Source organism: Pseudonaja textilis, chromosome 3, assembly GCF_049901715.1.
Source record: "Pseudonaja textilis isolate UNSWEBS1 chromosome 3, rPseTex1.2, whole genome shotgun sequence".
Classification (NCBI taxonomy): Eukaryota; Metazoa; Chordata; class Lepidosauria; order Squamata; family Elapidae; genus Pseudonaja; species Pseudonaja textilis.
The window spans coordinates 150,197,049-150,216,433 of record NC_141992.1 but is presented as its reverse complement, the minus strand read 5'-3'; the positions used below and the strand labels follow the sequence as shown (position 1 = coordinate 150,216,433).

Below are 19,385 nucleotides of genomic sequence, written 5' to 3'. Positions count from 1 at the left end.
ACATAATGATGAAATGATTATCTGTTTACAAGAAAATATTATCCATTATACAGGAATTTTTCAAACTCTGTGATGCAGAGAAGTCCTAATATGGTAAATTAATGTATAACACATCCCACCATTACTGATGAATAAAAAAAATGTAATTGTTGAATTGAGGTTATATTTGGCAAGAATACACACACGTAACACTGGAATTTATGCATTGAGGCTTCTCAAATCTTGTGAAACAGCAATTGCTTGCTATCAGTTTGTTTAGGAAAAAATAAGGAATAAAATCCAGAACGTTTGACAGAATTCTCACTTTCCCTCTGCATGTTTGATGAGGTTTTGTTTTAATTGCAATGTGCAAGTTGCTCACTTTTGAGAGGAAAATGACTCAGGGCATTCATACTTCATGCTAAATTAACACATTTAAAATTAATTTATATTTTATAATTATAGATAATTATTGTAATTATTGTTTTGATAGCATTATTTTCAACTGTTCACTTTTTTATTTGTCTCATTCATAATTTTTTTATGGTAAATTAAAGAGAATTTATCTAAACATTGGTGTGTAAATTGTAAAATTTGTAATAGAGAAATAGAAAGGTTACATTATCTTTTTGAGGTGACCAATGATTTCCTTCCTTCCCTCCCATGCAAAAGAGATGATTCTTTGAAAATATAGAAGGTGAACTTTTTCACTGCTATAAACAGTAACATTTATAGTAATATAATTTATCACCAAACTGATAAATTCAGAGATCTGACTGTTGGAAATTGGGCTCTTGTAATTTCTTTTCATTTGGGACAATCCAGTGTACTTAAGAATATAGCATGTAATCAATGCTACATAAATTTATCATGCAACAAAATCTCCCTATCTTTCTCTCTGCCAGAAATGTGTTCCTAACTACTATAAACCCCTGGAGTAGATATTGAAGATAAAGAAGAGCCAAAGAGAAAAGGAGAAATTATTCTGTTACAGGCACTTGTTCTACTTGCAGGACAATCAGGAATTATGTAACATCATATAATTATTTTATGTATCCATTTTAAATATTACATAATTTGTATTGGATTGTCCTGCAATTTTATATATTTTTGTGTCCTAAGTAAAGAATAACATTATGTTGATAATCTTACCCCATCTTAGAAAATAGCAACATTAAATAACATGTGTGAGTGACAACTGCAGTAAAGTTGCAGAAATACAATTCTGAACCTTACCAGTTCAAAGCTCACAAAGAACACCTGATTTCTGTGAAGAAGTAATATAAGCAGATATGTGACCAGATCTTACCTGCAGTGAATAAAATCAGGGACAGGGTTGTGTTGACTAAATGAAGCTGCTTCAAGGTTCATACAGATTTCTACATTGTCTCCAGCCATGATACGTACAGCAGCCTTGTTCTCATCTTCAAATGTCTGCCTTTGTAAGGATGCGCATAGTAGCAACATGAAATCATCTAATGGAAGATGTTGAATTGAATATAGATGTGATGGACATCTCACATGTTTTTCATATAAAGAGGAAGACAAAGGGCCCAGTATAATCCTAGTATTAGAATGGAAGCAGAATCAAATTGCTCCTTGTGAACTCTAATCCTAGTCCACAAATTCGACTAGGAACATCCATGTTATGATATACAAAGAGCAAAGAGGTAAAGGAGCAGCAATGTTCAGAAAATAATTTTCTCTGGAAGAATGGCTGATTTAAAAATAGATTGCTACTCCTCAGCAGCTTGGCTTCTATAGTTAAGTCCAAGGTTTGAACCAAATTTAGAAGGTTGTAAGGCTACAAAGCAGAAATATTTCCACTCTGTGTTTTCCTGGTTCTGATGATCCTTTGCTACCTTATCTTTTGAATTTTGATTATTTATTCAAAACTTTTGGTGTTTTCAATACTGGACTGTACAGTGACGTGATTGCACTTTTGTCTAGCAATTTACTGTATCATGAAAATTTGCAGGAATATCAACCTTGGACTGTTTGACTACAGGTAGTCTTCAACTTATGACCACATTTGAAACACATTGTTAAGTGAGTTTTGCCCCATTTTACAACCTGAATCATTGCAGTTGTTAAGTTAATTACATGGTTGTTAAGTGAACCTGGCTTCCCCATTGACTTTGCTTGTCAGAAGGTCGCAAAAGCTGTTTACAAGACTCCAGGTTCCTGCAACTGTCATAAATATGAATCAGTTGCCAAGCATCTGAATTTTGATCATGTGACCATAAGGATGCTGCAACAGTGTGAAAAATGGTCATAAGTCACTTTTTTTAATACCGTTGTAACTTTGAACGTTCACTAAACAAACTGTTGTAAGTCAAGAACTACCCTTACTGTATTAACTCTTTGAGACTGAATTATATTCTGTGATGACTGTTTTTAAAATCTAAAATAGGCATATACAAAATTAATGTTCTTATCTAAAACCTTAAACTAAAATAAGAAGTACAAGAATAGGGCGGCAAAGCAATTTCACACAGAGCCAGATAGCAAAAGGAAAAGCATTAAACTAATGCCTAATGCCTTCCAAATTGTTAGGATTACTGCATTACACAATTTTCACTCAATATAACCATTGATAAGAGATGATGACAACTGTACTTGAAAATATCTAGAGGACATCACTTTGCCTATTCCCAGAAGTGGTATTCAGCACGTTCTGACCAGTTCTGGTAGTGGAAATTTTGAGTAATTCAGAGAACCGGCAAATACCTTCTCTGACTGGCCCCACCCCCATCTATTCTCTGCCTCCCAAGTCCCAGCTGATCGGTTGGGTCTTCTTTTGTTGCCCTGCACAGGAAAATGGAGCTGGAAAGCAGGTTAGTGGGGTGGAGAGGGAATAGGATTTTGCAGTATCCTTCCCATGCCATGCCCACCAAGCCATGCCACACTCACAGAATCGGTAGTAAAAAAATTTGAATCCCACCACTGCCTATTCCTGATAAAAAGGATGTGTATTGTTTCCCCAGTCTTAACTTTTAATTCAGGTTCCACATAAGTGTTATTAAACAGCTATAAGTATTCTTCTTTATGCAATGGTGAGACAGGAAGTACTGCTGTTTTTTTTAAGAGCAGAATTTTTTACTGAAGTTTGGTTTGAAGACTTACCTATATATAGGTAAAGCTAAAAATTACAATCTAGCAATAGCATCTTGATATCTGTTGCATGGCCAGAAATATACTTTACAAACTTATTACAACATCCTGTAGGAATGAAATAAATGGTAAGTTTGTTTAAGGGATGAAAATTACTTACACACAAGAAAGACTGGATTTGGTTTAACAACAAAATCTGGAAAGTATAACCATTTGATGATATTAGAGTTGAAGTTGGCATTTGGATATCTCCATGGGTAATCTGCAATGACAGAGGCAAGAATGCCAACAACAAGCCATTAAGAGTACTTATCTAATTCTCAGCAGGTATTAACAAACAGTAATTATTGAAGTAAAAAATTGGAAGAATTGTTTGAGGGAAAAAAGAATGCTTACCCTTACAAGGTGCAGGTGGGATGCCAATACACATGAAGTACTGGAATGTAATAATGCATGACAGAAAACAACAGTACTTGGGCCATATTTCTGCAATAGCTTTTCTTCTCCGCCGATACAAAACAGCAATTAAAGCAAAGCCATGGATCATTGCATAGAAATCCATCCGTTGACCAATTACATTTACGGACAACAGGAAACAACTCTGTGATAACAAAGAAAAGGTACAAAATGTATATATTATTTGGAGTAGTCCATGATAAATAGAATATTAGGTTCGTCTTTGGAAACTTCATCAGACTTTATCAGTTTGAAAGAAATCTTTTTTTTTTTTTTTTTGCTTATAGGCCATCTTATTACTGACTACCTTATCCATAATGACTGGGTAAAACTTCTATTTGAAAAGTAAAGAGATATTGGAAACAATGAATAGAGTAGAATAGAATTCTTTATTGGCCAAGTGTGACTGGATACACAAGGAATTTGTCTTAGTACATATGCTTTCAGTATACATAAAAGAAGACACATTCATCAAGAGTCAAGAATCATAAGGTACAACACTTAATAATAGTCATAGGGTACAATAAGCAATTAAATCATACTAGAAAACAGTCAATAAAAATCATTAGGATACAAGCAACAAAGTTACAGTTATACAGTCATAAGTGGGAGGAGATGGGTGAAAGGAAGGATGGGAGGATTAATAGTGATAGTAATAGTAATGCAGACTTAGTAAATAGTTTGACAGTGTTGAGGGAATTATTTGTTTAGCAGAGTGATGGCGTTTGGGAAAAAACTATTCTTGTATCTAGTTGTTCTGGTGTGCAGTGCTCTATAGGGTTGGTTTGGGGGTAGGAGTTGAAAGCGCCCAGGATATGAGGGGTCTGTAAATATTTTCACAGCCCTCTTTTTGGCTCGTGCAGTATACAGGTCCTCAATGGAAGGCAGGTTGGTAGTGATTGTTTTTTCTACAGTCCTAATTACTCTCTGAAATCTGTGTCTGTCTTGTTGGGTTGCAGAACTAAACCAGACAGTAATAGAGGTGTAGTTGACAGACTCAATAATTCCTCTGTAGAACTGTATCAGCACTCCTTGGCAGTTTGAGTTTCTAAGTTGGTGCAGAAAGAACACTTTTGTTGTGCTTTTTTGATGACGTTTTTGATGCTAGGTGTCCATTTTAGGTCTTGAGATATTATAGAACCTAGAAATTTGAAGGTCTGTACTGTTAATACTGTGTTGTCTAGTATTGTAAGAGGTGGTAGCATGGGAGGTTTTCTCCTAAAGTCTACCATTTCTATGGTTTTGAGTGTGTTCAGTTCCAGATTGTTTTGGTCATACCACAAGGCTAGTTGTTCAACCTCCCATCTGTATGGGGATTCATCGTTATCTCAAATGAGATCAATCACTGTTGTATCATCTGCAAACTTCAGTAGTTTAACAGCTGGGTCATTTGAGATGCAGTCATTGGTATATAGAGAGAAGTGGAGAGAGCACACAGCCTTGGTGATGGGCTGTGCTAATTGTACAGGTATCAGATGTGATTCTGCCTAGCTTCACCTGCTGCTTTCTATCTGTTAGGAAGCTTATGATCCACTTACAAGCGTGTTCAGGTAACGCTAGCTGGTTTAGTTTAGTCAGAAGAATGTCTGGAATGATGGCATTGAATGCTGAACTAAAGTCTACAAAGAGGACCCTTGTGTAGGTATTTGGAAATTCAAGGTGTTGGAAGATGTAGTGCAGAGCCATATTAATACCACCATCTGTTGATCTATTTGCTCAAAGGTTTCCATAACTACAGATGTTAGAGCAACTGGTCTGTAGTCATTCAGTTCCCTGATGGAGGGCTTCTTTGGCACTGGGATGATAGCACAGCATTTGAAGCAAGAAGGAACATAGCACATCCCTAGTGATTTATTGAAGATTCGGATGAAGATAGGGGCCAATTGGCCAGCACAGACTTTTAAGCAAGGAGTTATCTTGTCTGGCCCTGGTGCTTTTCCTGGCTTTTGCCTGTGAAATAGATCTTGCACTTCTTTTTCTGTGATCACCAGAGGTTGTGAACCCAATGGGTTGGAGTCAGTTGTGGGAGATTTGGCTGTTGTTGGTGTGTTTGAGATGTGGTCAGTTGTAGGAGGCTTGGCTGTTGATGGTATGTCTGAAATAGGTGGCTGTAGTTTCCTTTCAAACCTGCAGTAAAATACATTCCGGTCATCTGCTAGCTGTTGATTCCCTTCTGCCTGGGAAGGAGGTTTGCTGTAGCTGGTAGTGTTTTTAAGAGTTTTCCATTTTTGCTGGTTCATTTGTTGGGAACTGATTCCTTAACTTTTCACAGTAGCTTCTTTTTGCTGCTTTGATCTCTCCTGTTAATATGTTTCTGGCCTGATTGTACAGCATTCTGTCACCTTTTCTGTAGGCTTCCTCTTTGGAATACGTAGCTGCTTAAGTTTAGCACTGAACCAAGGTTTATTATTACTATTCGCAGGTTCCTAGTCGGTACACATAGGTCTTCACAAAAGTTGACAAGTGATGTTACAGTATCTGTGAGCTCATCTAGGTCTGCAGAGGTATCTTCGAAAACATTCCAATCAGTGCAATCAAGGCAAGCCTGTAGCTTTAGCTTTGCCTCCTCAATTCAAGTCCTCACTGATTTAATTGTTGGTTTTGTGGTTTTAAGTCTTTGTCTGTAGACAGGTACAAGGTGAATCATGCAATGATCAGAATGCCCCACAGGGGCACGTGGTAAAGACCTATAAGCATCTTTTAGTGTCAAATATTTGGCAATGCCCAGGGGCGGGTTTCAAAAATCCCAGCAACTGGTTCGCTGCCCAGTTGCCAGATGGACATGGCCATGGTGGGTGGGGCCTACAGAAACTTCCTGTTTCTGGTTTCTGGTGTGCCTCCAGAGGCCAGGGGAGGCCATTTTCACCCTCCCAGGGGTCCAGAAGCCTCCCCCGTGCCTCTGGTAGGGTGAAAACGGCCTCCCCCAGGCTCTGGAGGCCTTCTGGAAGCTGGAAACAGGACCATTTTGCGACTTCTAGTTTTTCCAGGAAGGCCATTTTTCACCTTCCCAGGGGTCCAGATGCCTCCCTGGGCTTCTTGGAGGGCGAAAGTGGCCTCCCCTGAATTCTGGAGGCCCTCTGGAAGCCAGAAACAGGCCCGTTTCTGGATTTCCAGAAAGCCTGTTTTTTCCTTTCCAGAGCTTCCGTGCAGACGCTGCACTTACCTCCATCAAAAATGGGTCGTGTGGAGACTCCTGGGAGGGGTGGGGCCAGTCAGTCGGTTGAAATACCGGTTCGGCGAACCAGCTTTATCTTTAATATCCGGTTCACCCGAACCAGTCTGAACCGGAAGAATCCCACCCCTGGCAATATCTTGATATATTATAAACATGTTTGCAAAATGAAGATTACATATCCTAAGCCTCTTCCAAGAACCTCAAATATGATTTCCTTTTCTTTTTGTTGCTAACAGTCCTTTCTTAAAGACTACACTTCCTGCAATGGTGGCATATTCAAGGGGGGTTAAAACAGCATTTTTGTATCATACCCACCCACAACAGCTAAGCAGCATCTAGAAGCGTTCTGAGAAAGACCAAGAAGCTGTATAACATCCAAAGAAAAATGATTTTCTATGTTCTCCTTCAGTTATGAAATTCTCTCCCTAGGAAAAACACTAGCATCCACAGAAAAATTTCAAATGGTCTTTCTTTAAGTTGATTGTGGCTGAGAGTATTTTTCATTATATATTTAACCTATTTGGCCAGATTTTTCACTTGGTGACTGAGTTGTCAGTCCCAACTGTGGTCATCAAATAAGAACTATCAGTAATGCTATAACCATTCTGGTAAATTTACCTCCAAACCAAATTTGTAGAAGAAGTAGTTTACAAAATACTTAAGGCAATTAACTATGCCATCATCCAAATGTAATCTGGTAATATCATGAAAAATAGTTTTGGTTTCTGGAGCAGTGAGGTTATTATGACATCGGTAGTATTCTTGGTGTCGGTAAACAGTAACTTCAAAGGCCAGAATTGCCAGCATCAGCAAATTATTCTGTAAGAGAAGGAAACTGTAAATATTTCAAATCCAGGAATAGCCTTGATTCTACTACTTACAGCAAAACTCCTAAATTATTTACACTCACTTAATGTGGATTGTTACATAATAGTTAAACACTTTTCTTATGTTTCTATTAATTATAAAGACAATGGGTTTAAAATGTATACAACCACTACATTTGCCTTTGTTAATAGCCTTTGCTTATTAACATTTATTAAAAAAAAATCCAATCTTAGGACTTTTCTACACAAAACTGAAAAGCAGCAACTGAAATTTGTTTTTCAGTGCTACTAGTTGAGCACTGGAGGAACAAAATGCTAATTGATAACACATTTATTCTAAAAATGCCCAATCCCATTTGTGGTTATATATGGGTTATTTTACAGCATATGAATATCTGTTAGATACCCAAAGCCACAAATAGGGGAGTGGATCAGACAGGCAAATCAACTTCGTTCTGATAGGTTATGAGGAAGAAGGAAATAGCCTGTGGTGGAAGCTGTGCAGCTCTAAGCATGACTTAACATTATGCTAAAGTTTACAGAATGAGGTAGTGAGATTTTCATGAAAGAAACCTGGATTGCCCACTCATTTCTAACTCTGGCTTAGTTTTGATACAGAAATAACAAAATATAACAAAGGTGTAGAACCAATTTGCAGCACCTATTTTTTAAAAAACCCTGTAAGAATCTTGCATAATTTATTAGTAATTGGAAAGACACATAAATTATTCACATAAACTAATACTAAAAATTAGTGTATTGCAATTTAAATTAAATCACTGTTTATTAGGTATACTGTTTATTAACAAAAAATGAAATTATGGTTAATTTTAAGTGTATTATTTCTTTAAACAAGCTGTGCAAATACATTTTAAAAAGCAGTTATTTTTCTATAAGTATTGAAAGGATGGGTGGAAATGCTTAAAATAGACCACCACTTTTTCATTTCATGAACCAAAGCTATGCTTCATTATTATAATTTCCTTTTTCATCCTATACCTTCATAATCTTTGAGGAAAGATTCCAAAGAAACCATCTCTAAGGATTATATAATACTGAGCCAATTCTACTAGAAGACTGCAAGAACTGAAAATGTTGAATAGAAAACAGATTATAATTACCCTCAAGTACACAAGCAATGGATAGGACTTTCTTAATCCAACCCACTCAGTTGGATCAATGGGTTTTTTGTAGAGAAGTGATTCATTCAGGTTTTCCTGATTTTCAGTAGTATTAGGCTAAAATAAAAACACCAACATTAGTTCTGATTTCTTCAGCCAGTATATGTCATAATAAAGCTAACATTGCATCTATAGCTAAATAATTCAATAGTTTCTCATTAACTTTATAAATGTGTAAATGCTTTATAAACTCTCTTTCAGATACTTTATAAGCAACAAAGAATTCCTCCCTATTCTGGTTAAGGCAGATCCAAAAGGAAAAGAGATCCCTTCCAAGAAAAAAAATACCGTATCCGCTATTTACTTATTTAAAAAAAAACATAAAGCAACTAACATCTCAACAGGGTTGGAAAAAAGAAAACAAAAGTATGCTACCATAATATTTTCCTGATTTGGGGGAAAACTACTTGGATAATTTCTGAATCATTTTGTCCTATTCTAATTCATAAGTCCCTCTAGTTAAAAAAAACATTTAATTAATTAATTTTTTAAAATGAAATGAAACATACCATTGGACAGCTGATAGAAAATGATGCAACGTTAATAGATTCAAGCTGGTACAACATTTTACAGATAATAATCACACAGGTCCAAACTGTGCAGACACCGGATGCCAATGGACGGAACTGAGAATACGGTAAAGCAAAAGCCCAGGCAATTACAAACACATAGTTAATGAGAGAAACCTAGGAAAACAAAACAGAAAAGATTAAATGACAAATTGGAGAATTCTTTACTCTATTACCTCATGTATTTATTTATTACTGAAAAAAATGAAAAACATGGAAAGATTAATTTTCTTGGTTTCATTTGGAATTAAACTCAGCCAAATGAAAAAAAGATGCGGGGTGCACTAAAACAGTTCAATGGATGGACAGTTACTGAACAAAACTTCAATGTGCAACCAAATCTTCAAAATATATAGTACAAATTTTACGATGCATACCTTTTACATTCTATATATTTACAAGGGCTTCTCTAATGGACAAGGATTATATTTTATACAATTGATAGCCAGGAAGGATTCAAATTTAAAAACAAAATACATAAATTATAATTTTAAAAAGTTCACTTGTTTTCAAATTCAAACTCAAAAGAAATACTGTATATTGTTAAACTATGGAAGCCTAACAGAGCTCATTTTCAGTTACATATTTTTCAAGGGTATTCTTTTACGCTAGCAGCTTGATAATAGCAGAAAGCTTTAGTCTCAGATGAGTGATGTAAAACCTCAGATTCATATGTTCAAGATAAAGCGATTTATATTCTACTGTAATACTGATACTGCAAGAGAAAGTGGACTATCCATTATATACTTGCCTCTTTTACTGTTACCCATATAATATATGATGACACAATTTTGATTATGTGTAGTTCCAAAAGCCACCATACAAAAACTTGAAGCTTATGAAAGCATTCCAGAAACTTCAAGAAAAGTACAGTTAGACGGTCAATTACCAAATGCCATTTATTCTTTAAATCTAAAAGACAAATAAGATGCAGTGAAACACTTTTCCACTGCTGTGAAAAAACAGCTACTGTTATTTTCAGCTGGAAATACACTTTTTTATATGTACATATAAAAATTTTCTACACACATAGACACATTTCTTCTTAAAGTAAAAAAAAGTATTAGATCAACTAAGCTTTTTTATTTTTAAAATTTTATTTTTATGCTTATCCAATTAATAAGACAATCTTTATCTTAAAGTAAAAGTTTAAAAGTAAAAAAAACCCTAAAATACAAGCTAATAAAACAAATCTATCTAATGTCTATAGAGGTTCTCAGTCATTCAGGTCATGATTTTCCCAAAGGTTCTTTTCTAAAAGGCAATTGGACTTTCTTGGTTTTTTTCTTGAAATCATTTTGTTTTTCATCCAAAAAGCGTCTTCAGTTCTAACTGAATGGTGGGGAAAGATTGATTTTATACACTTTGCAGATTGAAAAGATTTATACACTTTGCAGTCATCTAGTTGCTGAAATGTTTTCAAGGGAAAAAACAAGAAAGTCCAGTTGCCTTTTGGAAAAGTACCTTTGAGACAAACCTATCTTATAATTTGCATAAGAAATAGAAATTATAAAACAATCTACATTCACTAATGAAAACACTACTATAATATTAACAGTACAAAACATTATTGTAAGATATCAGAAAACCTTTGCCATAGTGACAAATATTGTTGCATTCTTTGACTAGTAGAAACAAATAAACTTTTTAATTTTTGTTTGTCATATGTGATCATGATACCACTGAAACCAGGCCACTTCTATCATCAAACACATTTATTCCCCACAAAAATGAAGAGCTATTCAATGCAACATTTCTCCCTTTCTTCCTCTCTGTCTTACACACACACACACACACACACACACACACACACACCAAATAAGCAAACAATTTCTTTAATTTAGTCACTATTAACAATATAACTGTACTACGTTTTATAATTTCTGTAACATTTACCCACATTGTTGCACTCCAATATCATACACCCCAATCCAATATGCACTTCATTACCTGTATTAATTCATTACTGAATATAATTTTTACATTTTTATGTGTGTATATATATATATATATATATATATATATATATATATACATAAAAATGTAATATATGAAGAAAATTTGATGATACAAAATGCTGTCAGAAATGTCTACATTTATTCCATGCTAATCATCCAAATAGTAAAATAAAATTGATCACCCATCCATAAATCTACCTGATATTCCTCCTATCTCCGATTCATCCTCATCTTCATCTTCATCTTCATCCTCATCTTCACCTTCACCTTCTTCATCCAATTCTTCGTCCTTTTTTTCATTATCATCTACTTCATTTTCACTTTTTCTTCTTTCCACTATATTTTCTTCCTGCAGCATTTTTTCTTGATCTTGAAACATTTTGTCCTCTTCCTGTTCAGTGTTGGCATTCAAATTCATCATTGTGAGATCAGGCAAGCTTTCATCTTGATGCACCAGTCTATTGGTACAGAAATGGTCATGTCAACAAACTGAACAGCTGTAATTCTGAAAACACTAAATTTAGTTACCTTGTAAATTAAAACAAACTGGAAATGCATGAATATATGAGTCACACACTGTTCAAAAAATGAAAACGCCACATGGATTGCACCACAGTAGCAATCATTTGTTATTTTGATGCTAATATTCACATCAGTAATCAGTGATATTGTCACCTAAACTTGACATTTCCCCACAAAGGGGAAAAATTGGTCAAAGTTTAAGTTGTAGAAGCATGAAATGACATGTAACAGCAAGCATTTCATGACTTCACATGGGGACTTACTCATTTTGATGGATTGGTAATTTTTTCTTGATGCTGCTCAAATAATTGAAACAGAAAGAAAAAAGGAAACGAGAAGAGGAAGATCAGAGATAAGACATGATGCTATATGACTCATTAGCATTACCCATCTGTGGCAGCTTTCAAAAACATATTGTCTTAACATAATGGATTTGCTCATAGCAAAACTAAAAAGTACAGAATTTCAGAAATTTAAATTACTCTTTCTATGTATGAATATGAAAGTATGAATCCTCCCAATTTAAATAAATCATATCCTAAATATATATTTATATTTCTAATTATTTATAATATGAGTTGATTCTTCTTTAGATTCATTGGCATATTTTTTCTAACTGAGGAAAAGCACAGAAAAGCAAAAATTCTATGAACACTTTTGGAAGAGGTTAATATATGACATGCTATGAATTATCCATATTATTCCAGTTATGCTTTCAAGAATTATGTAGCTAAGTTCAGTATAAATATACAAGATACAATGTACATTGTTTATATCAATGAAAAAATTGAAATGATTAAAATATGTATTCTAGAATTTTGATTTTATTTTATCAAGTTACATTATTTGCATTGTTTTTTTTCAAAACAGATTGTACAGTATCAAGGTTATATGAAACTCAGAAAAACATATCACTGTTATTTATCTATGATAAGCAAAACTCTCAGGATGCAGCACTAGTTTCTCTTTGTAAAACATTGGCACTGGAGAGTGAAACTTCTTATTTAGCACTAACATAAATTGTCTAACATTAAATATGTTTGCCTAGATTTAAAGCCTTCACTCCATGTCTACAATTACAAGATTTACTAGACATTGTCTAGTAGAAAACTAAGTGCTACAAATTCTTGAAAGGACTGGACTGCATCAAAGGAATAAATATGCCATTACATTACAGCGCATGCAGACTCAGGCAAATAATTGGATAACATTAATAGTTATGCAGGGATAAATTGCTGGCCATCCCAAATTCTCAAAATGGTTTTCAATGAAAACAATGTTAAAGTCTGGAAGCTTATGTGTAATTGATAGGAATGGAGATATTGAGAGTCTATCAATTATTGGCTAGCAAATAAACAAACAAACCAATAACAATGGTTCCTGGCTCAAATATTATCTAAATGAATATCCAGTGGGAATGGATAGTCTACATGAATGTTTTGGTGAAAAAAATGGCCATCTGTTGTAGTTATTTAAAGGTGTTATTTAAAAAAGCAAGAATCAAATAATTATGAACCAGAACAAAATTTTACAAAGGATCCTCAGTCACTAAGTTGGTCGGGGTTTCCCCCCCTCTATTGATACTGTTAAGGTCCCTGAAGGTTATACTTTGATGATCCCATTATACTGAAATAAATTAATTGATTTCATTGTTATTTCTTTCTATGTATGAAGAATCATAGCCATAATGAATAAAATATGATGCAAATATCTTGTTTTAAGAGGTATCATTCATACATATAGAACCCAAAATATATTCATGTATATATTATTCTAAGGCTTTGGTACTGATCCAGTATATCTTACACAACTACAGCTATTATTAATTCTAATAAGTGATTGTGATGCTCATTTTTAATCATAGCCATATTGTCAATGTTGACTTGGATGAGTCAAAGTCAAAAAGTAGCACTAACCACTGAATTTCATATCAGTTTGTACTCTGAGCCTAATCCTCCTCCCAAAGCCCAAATTTTGAAATCCTAAAAATCCTAAAGTCAATCCACCTAGTGGCTGATGTTTAAACTTAATAAAAACATATTGTTGCCCATTGGTGGCCAGCAGAGTAGGACAGTGGGGAGGAACATGGGCCAGTCCTGGAGTCTGGGGAGAACTTCGATGAGGAATCTGCGTCCGACACAGAGATGGGGCCAGGGCCATCTGAGAGTTCTGTGCTGACTCTGGAGCCTTCAGAATCTAGGCAGAGGAACAGGGGGAGCCTGTTTCCAGTACGTGCTTGCGCAGAGCTGCCAGAAGGCAAGAACAGTTAAGACAAAAGGGGCAACTTGGGAATAAGGCTTGGAGATGATTAGCCCCTCCCATAAGACATAAAGGAGGAGCAAAGGGACAGGAGCCTTTTCAGGAAGCAACTTTGTTCATTCTGGTCAGTTTAAACTCTGAAGCTCCGTGTTGACTTTGTGCTCCATTTTGCCTTGTACAGCTAATTGGCAATTTAGTCATTGGCAGCATTTCAAGGGAGATAAAGGTGGGTTCTTATCAGCCCTATCCCAAAAGACTGTGGCAGAACTATTGGACTATTCATAAACTGTTTGGGACTCATTACAGGCTGTGAATGCATATAATTCACAGCCATTGAAATAATAATAAAAAAGGTTTTTGGGAACAGCACGTGATTGTTGCTGTCTTAGGAAGCCTTGGTCAGAACAAAACAGTATCCTTTTTTCAATGTCATATCTGGTCATCACAGCTGATGGTATTCCCGTATAAAGACAATGAACAAACAATAGAGGAGATGGTGTTATGCCAGAATTATACCCATGAAGATTTTCTGTTTTCTGTTTTAACTCAGTTAACAAACAGTCATTTGCAAACCAGTTATTTCTTCTCTTGCCTATCTCAGAATTTGGCTGCTCTTATTTTATGATAGGAACAAACTCCTTATCCATGAGCCATAGGCTTCATCTATCTGCCTGACTTCTACCTCCAGACTCTATGTCGCATATGCTTGTCTAGGTTAGATAGTTTTCTTTGCCAAGTTTTCATTTTTAAAACCATGTGTTGAACTGAAAGTTACATTTTTGTCACTATAAAAATGTCTTAATATGTCTTCCTAATTGATATGTTGCTATAGGAAAACAGTAAGTGAAAGTTAATTTAGGAATATTGAAACAATGAATTTCTGATATGATTGATTAAATGTATATATAATGTACATAATTTGTGTGATTATTTGATATGACAAGAACTATTGATTGAAATGATGTACTGGTAATCTATAAAAATTACACAGATAACTACTGCCATAAAATAGTTTCTTATTTAATGGACACCTACTCCCCCAGTTGGTCCATTAAAATGTGATTTATTAGTATTGCTGCATCATTGCTCATGAATTCAGAATGAAAATAAAATTAATAAGATTGGGAAAATAATTTCTGAAAAGTTACTGAAAAATGAATAATGCCAAATTTGCAATGGAATTATAGTTTTCAAAACATGTTAATCCACTTTTATGGCTCAGAGAAGTAAGTGAACTTTAAACATAAATATCTTTCTTTTAGATTGATAGCATTTGTTTATAGTTACAAACAAAAGACTTTAATTTTTAGGGTCCAACTTATTTCTACTCAGATGACTCCACCATTATATAAATATCTGAAAGGCTATTTATACAGCTTGCTAATCACCTACAATAATGAAAACATTACTTCATTTCACATAGAAGTTAGTGAAGCCCACAAATTTTACTTTAGAATGGACTAGATATGTCCAAGTTAATTTTCATAATTGGACAGATGCAGCCTGGGTATCTGTTTCATGATCCCTCACACTCATCTATTAGTTATCTTTTTGAATGCTGGTGGGTCACGCTAAAGAGGAAGAAATCAAACTTTAGAAAAATCAAGCTATTTACAATTCAAACATCTATGAACATGTTCAAATAATTCACTAAATGCATGAACCGGAAGATGTTTTTTATTACTCCAAAAAATAAATCAAGACACATTATGAACTAAGTGAACAAATATTCAGTAGAAAGTGGGAAACACTGCAAAGAAATACCATACTTTGTCTTAATTTGGGAACATTAAAAAAATCCTGCTGATCAATAAGTGAAGAAGAAAATAGCAACTAAAATATACCTTGTTTTTTCAAAAACTGATGTAAGAAAAAGTAATTGAGAAAGTTTATTTTGCACATTAATAAATTCTTCAAAGAGTAAAAAAAAAAGGAGAGAAAAAAAGGAGACTAGAGATGACCAAGAGGCAACTTTTACAAACCAAGATAATATTCAGAGGGGTATGCTTAACTGAACAGTCCTCCTAAAAGTGTTCTCCATTGTTAGGGTAAGTTTGACATACTGCAGTTTTGTTGTACAGGTAGTCCTCAACTTACAACCACAATGAGCCTTTTCTGACAACAAAGTAAATGGGGAAACCAAATTTATGGTTAAGTGAATCTGGTTTCCCGATTTCCTTTGCTTATTAGAAGGTTGCAAATATGAACCAGTTGCTAAGTGTCTGAATTTTGATCATGTAACCTTGGGGATGCTGCAACAGTCAACTGTGAAAAACAGTCACGTCACTTGTTTCAGTGCTGTTGTAACTTTGAACTATCACTAAATGAATGGTTGTAAGTCAAGTTGACAAGTCAACTTGTTAGTCCAGGTTAGTTATATTTTGAATATAACATATGCAACATTTGAACAAGAATAAAAATAATTTATGAAAACAAACATTTTACAAACAATTTTTCTCTAGGTTTACATTGCCCATCACCTATTCCTGAATCCTAGAATAGCATGATGCAAGCAAAGAAGAATGTGTGTGAAAAACCAAAAAGATCCAACATGAGCAAGATGCATCAAGATGCTATTTAAGATGCATCAGAACTGAATCAGTTCTGAATATTTCTCTTGCACTGCTCTATTTCTTAGCCATATTTTCCACTAGAATCCAGCCAGATTTTTAATGCGTTCTTACTTTACTATGAAGATGCACAGCCTCAATCACATTGAATATAAACAGGTATCATAATAAGCCAGCCATAAGAGTGCTTCAGTAAAGGCCCAAACAGAACAGTCATTAGTAAGAAGCTACAGTCATCATTGCCAACTTTAGAGTTACAGCAGCCAGCCAGCCATAATCAATATTATGCTGTGCAGAACCCCTCAAAATGCAGATATAGAAAATTGTGATACAGATGCAAAAAACAGAAAGAGAAAAGTTCAATTATAGGGAGGCACTGAAGAGTATCAAGTCTATTCAAGGAATAAATATTTGAGCCTAGTTCCTGATGAACAGTCATTGCAACAGATGGAAACTGAAAGCTATCAAGACTTTAAAAAGAGCAGAACAGTATTACAATAATAGCTGATAATAGAGAATAGGTAGATTAATACATAGATAGTTCAACATTGAACTGTGGGCATTTAGTATTTTCTGAACTTAGTTATTTTCCTGAAGACATTTCATTACCAGGTTAAGCAAGATTGAAAGTGCATGGAGGAGTGGAGTTTGCTGGCTGTTTATATATGCTGGCTTGCCTTGGCAGTCTTGATTGACGTGTGGTTTCTTCCTTAATGGTTGCTTGATTAGCATATTGTTTCTTCCTTGGTCATTATCTGGTGCTGTTTTCTGCCTATTTGGGTGTTGCTGGCCAGGGAGAATATGCTATGAGCTATTTGTTTCCTTCCTTGACTTTTGGTTGCATCTTTTAAATGATATTAGATGAGATTTATCTTTATATGTCTGTGGATGACTGATCTGTGTGAATACCGAATATCCAGGATTTTCCCAAGAGTTGTCTTGGTCTAGAACAAGGATGACAAACTGGATTTCTTTGAGAGACAGATCAGCATTGTGGTTCTCCTCCACGCGCCAGCCAGGGGGGAGACGGGACTGACGCTTCCCACAGTACCCTGCCGGCCAAAATGGGGTGTGGGGGGCCATACTGCCAGAGGCACTGCAGGCCAGTCATTTACTATTTCCAGGCCAGCCCTGCAGGCCAGATTTAAGCCCTAAGACCCCTGGTCTAGAATGTCAACAATTTCCTTGGTAGGGCAAGACACTCGACCAAACTTGACTCTCGTATGCACCAATAATGCTATCTAGCCTGATAACAAAACATCTACAGGAAAATAACCAAACTTGGAAAACACCAAGAACCCAATAGCTGATCATTTGGCAATAGGTTTAGCCATTCTGCTACCTCAGTTGTTCCTGGATACATTTTTGGGTTACCTTCTAGATGCTCTGAATTGTAGCTTTTTAGAATACATGGGATTACTTACTTCACTTCAACTTTTTTCTACTTACTAACCTTCAGATATTTGCATAATCTACTACTAAAACCACACTGTGGTTATATAACATGGTAAATAATAAGGCATTCATAATATAACTTTCATATTGCTATATATTCTGGAATAGAAGTGTCAAAAGCTTTAAATTGGTAGTCACAATAGAGTGACTATCAACTTCTGCTTTTTGCAGAAGTTAATTATTATTAGAATTTAATTAATTATTAGAATAATTAATCAGTGGAATCACTTGACTTCAGAAGTTGTGGTTGCTCTAACATTGGAGGCTTTTAAGAAGAGATTGAACAACTATTTTTCTGAAATGTTATAGGGTTTCCTGCTTGAGCAGGGGTTTGAACTGAAAGACCTCCAAGGTCCCTTATTCTCTCTTATTCTTTGTGCATTGGGTTTGCACTGTTGCCACAATCTTGATTCTTTTTATCACAGCTTGCAGATATCTCTGCTGTGGAATCTATTTTTTGAAATTATTTTAATATGTTAGTATCTTCATGTTTCCTTTTCTTCTTTATATATCCCAACTTACTATTTACTTGATAGAACAATGGCTTAACATCCAGTAGAAAATAAAATAAAACTGAATGTATCAATTGCAAGTCATTTTTTTTAAAAAGCTTCAATTAAAGCAAAGGGAATGTCATAAACATACATTAAAGCCCAAATACCTGAACTCCAAACACTTAGAATGTAGTTGATTTAAAAATTAAAATCACAAATGTATGCACATGCATGGCAATATATTGGTACCAGCATGTTTCCAGAGGAAATCTTTATGTCTAATTAATTTAAAGAGGCTAAACATTTACTAAATTCTGCTCAGCTTTAAAATGAACCAATATTTTTAGCTTTTAAAAGTAGACTATTAAGATTCCACTATATTAACAAAAGAATTGTAGTACTGGGAAGTTGTGTCATTTGAATACCATTATGTTATCTAAGTATCATGAATAGGCTTATTGTTTTTATTTTAAAGATTGAATGTACAACTAAATAAACACTATATTTTTAGGTTAAAAAAGGAATAATTAAAATACCCACCTATTTATTATAAGATAAACACGACCATTGACTTTGGCATGGCTTTGGTAACAGATGAAAGTGTGAGAATGCATAAGGTGGCAGCAGAAAAATTAGAGAAAGAGAAAGAGAAGAATACCGTTAAACAGGATTAAAGATAGATATTTTTCTCAGGAAGCACACAAGGAAAAAAGCCGCAATGATGTAGTATGCATATTGAAAAAACATCACAACCCCTGCAGAAAGAAGAACATGTAAACGTTTATTTGTCCATGACTTTTTTTTCACTGCTAGAAACTAGAAGGAG

General features: G+C 34.8%; 1 protein-coding gene across 1 annotated transcript in view; it reads right to left on the bottom strand.

Annotated features, from left to right (window-relative positions):
- PIEZO2 (piezo type mechanosensitive ion channel component 2) overlaps positions 1 to 19,385 on the bottom strand; it is a 195,077-nt gene that overhangs the window by 38,170 nt on the left and 137,522 nt on the right. The window contains exons 18-25 of the mRNA XM_087931054.1: positions 11,458 to 11,717; positions 10,053 to 10,213; positions 9,242 to 9,418; positions 8,673 to 8,789; positions 7,343 to 7,543; positions 3,490 to 3,694; positions 3,254 to 3,355; positions 1,289 to 1,454 (exon numbers count right to left, since the gene is read on the bottom strand). Of these exons, the coding sequence (XP_087787180.1) occupies positions 1,289 to 1,454; positions 3,254 to 3,355; positions 3,490 to 3,694; positions 7,343 to 7,543; positions 8,673 to 8,789; positions 9,242 to 9,418; positions 10,053 to 10,213; positions 11,458 to 11,717 (1,389 nt within the window). The remainder of the gene's footprint in view (positions 1 to 1,288; positions 1,455 to 3,253; positions 3,356 to 3,489; positions 3,695 to 7,342; positions 7,544 to 8,672; positions 8,790 to 9,241; positions 9,419 to 10,052; positions 10,214 to 11,457; positions 11,718 to 19,385) is intronic.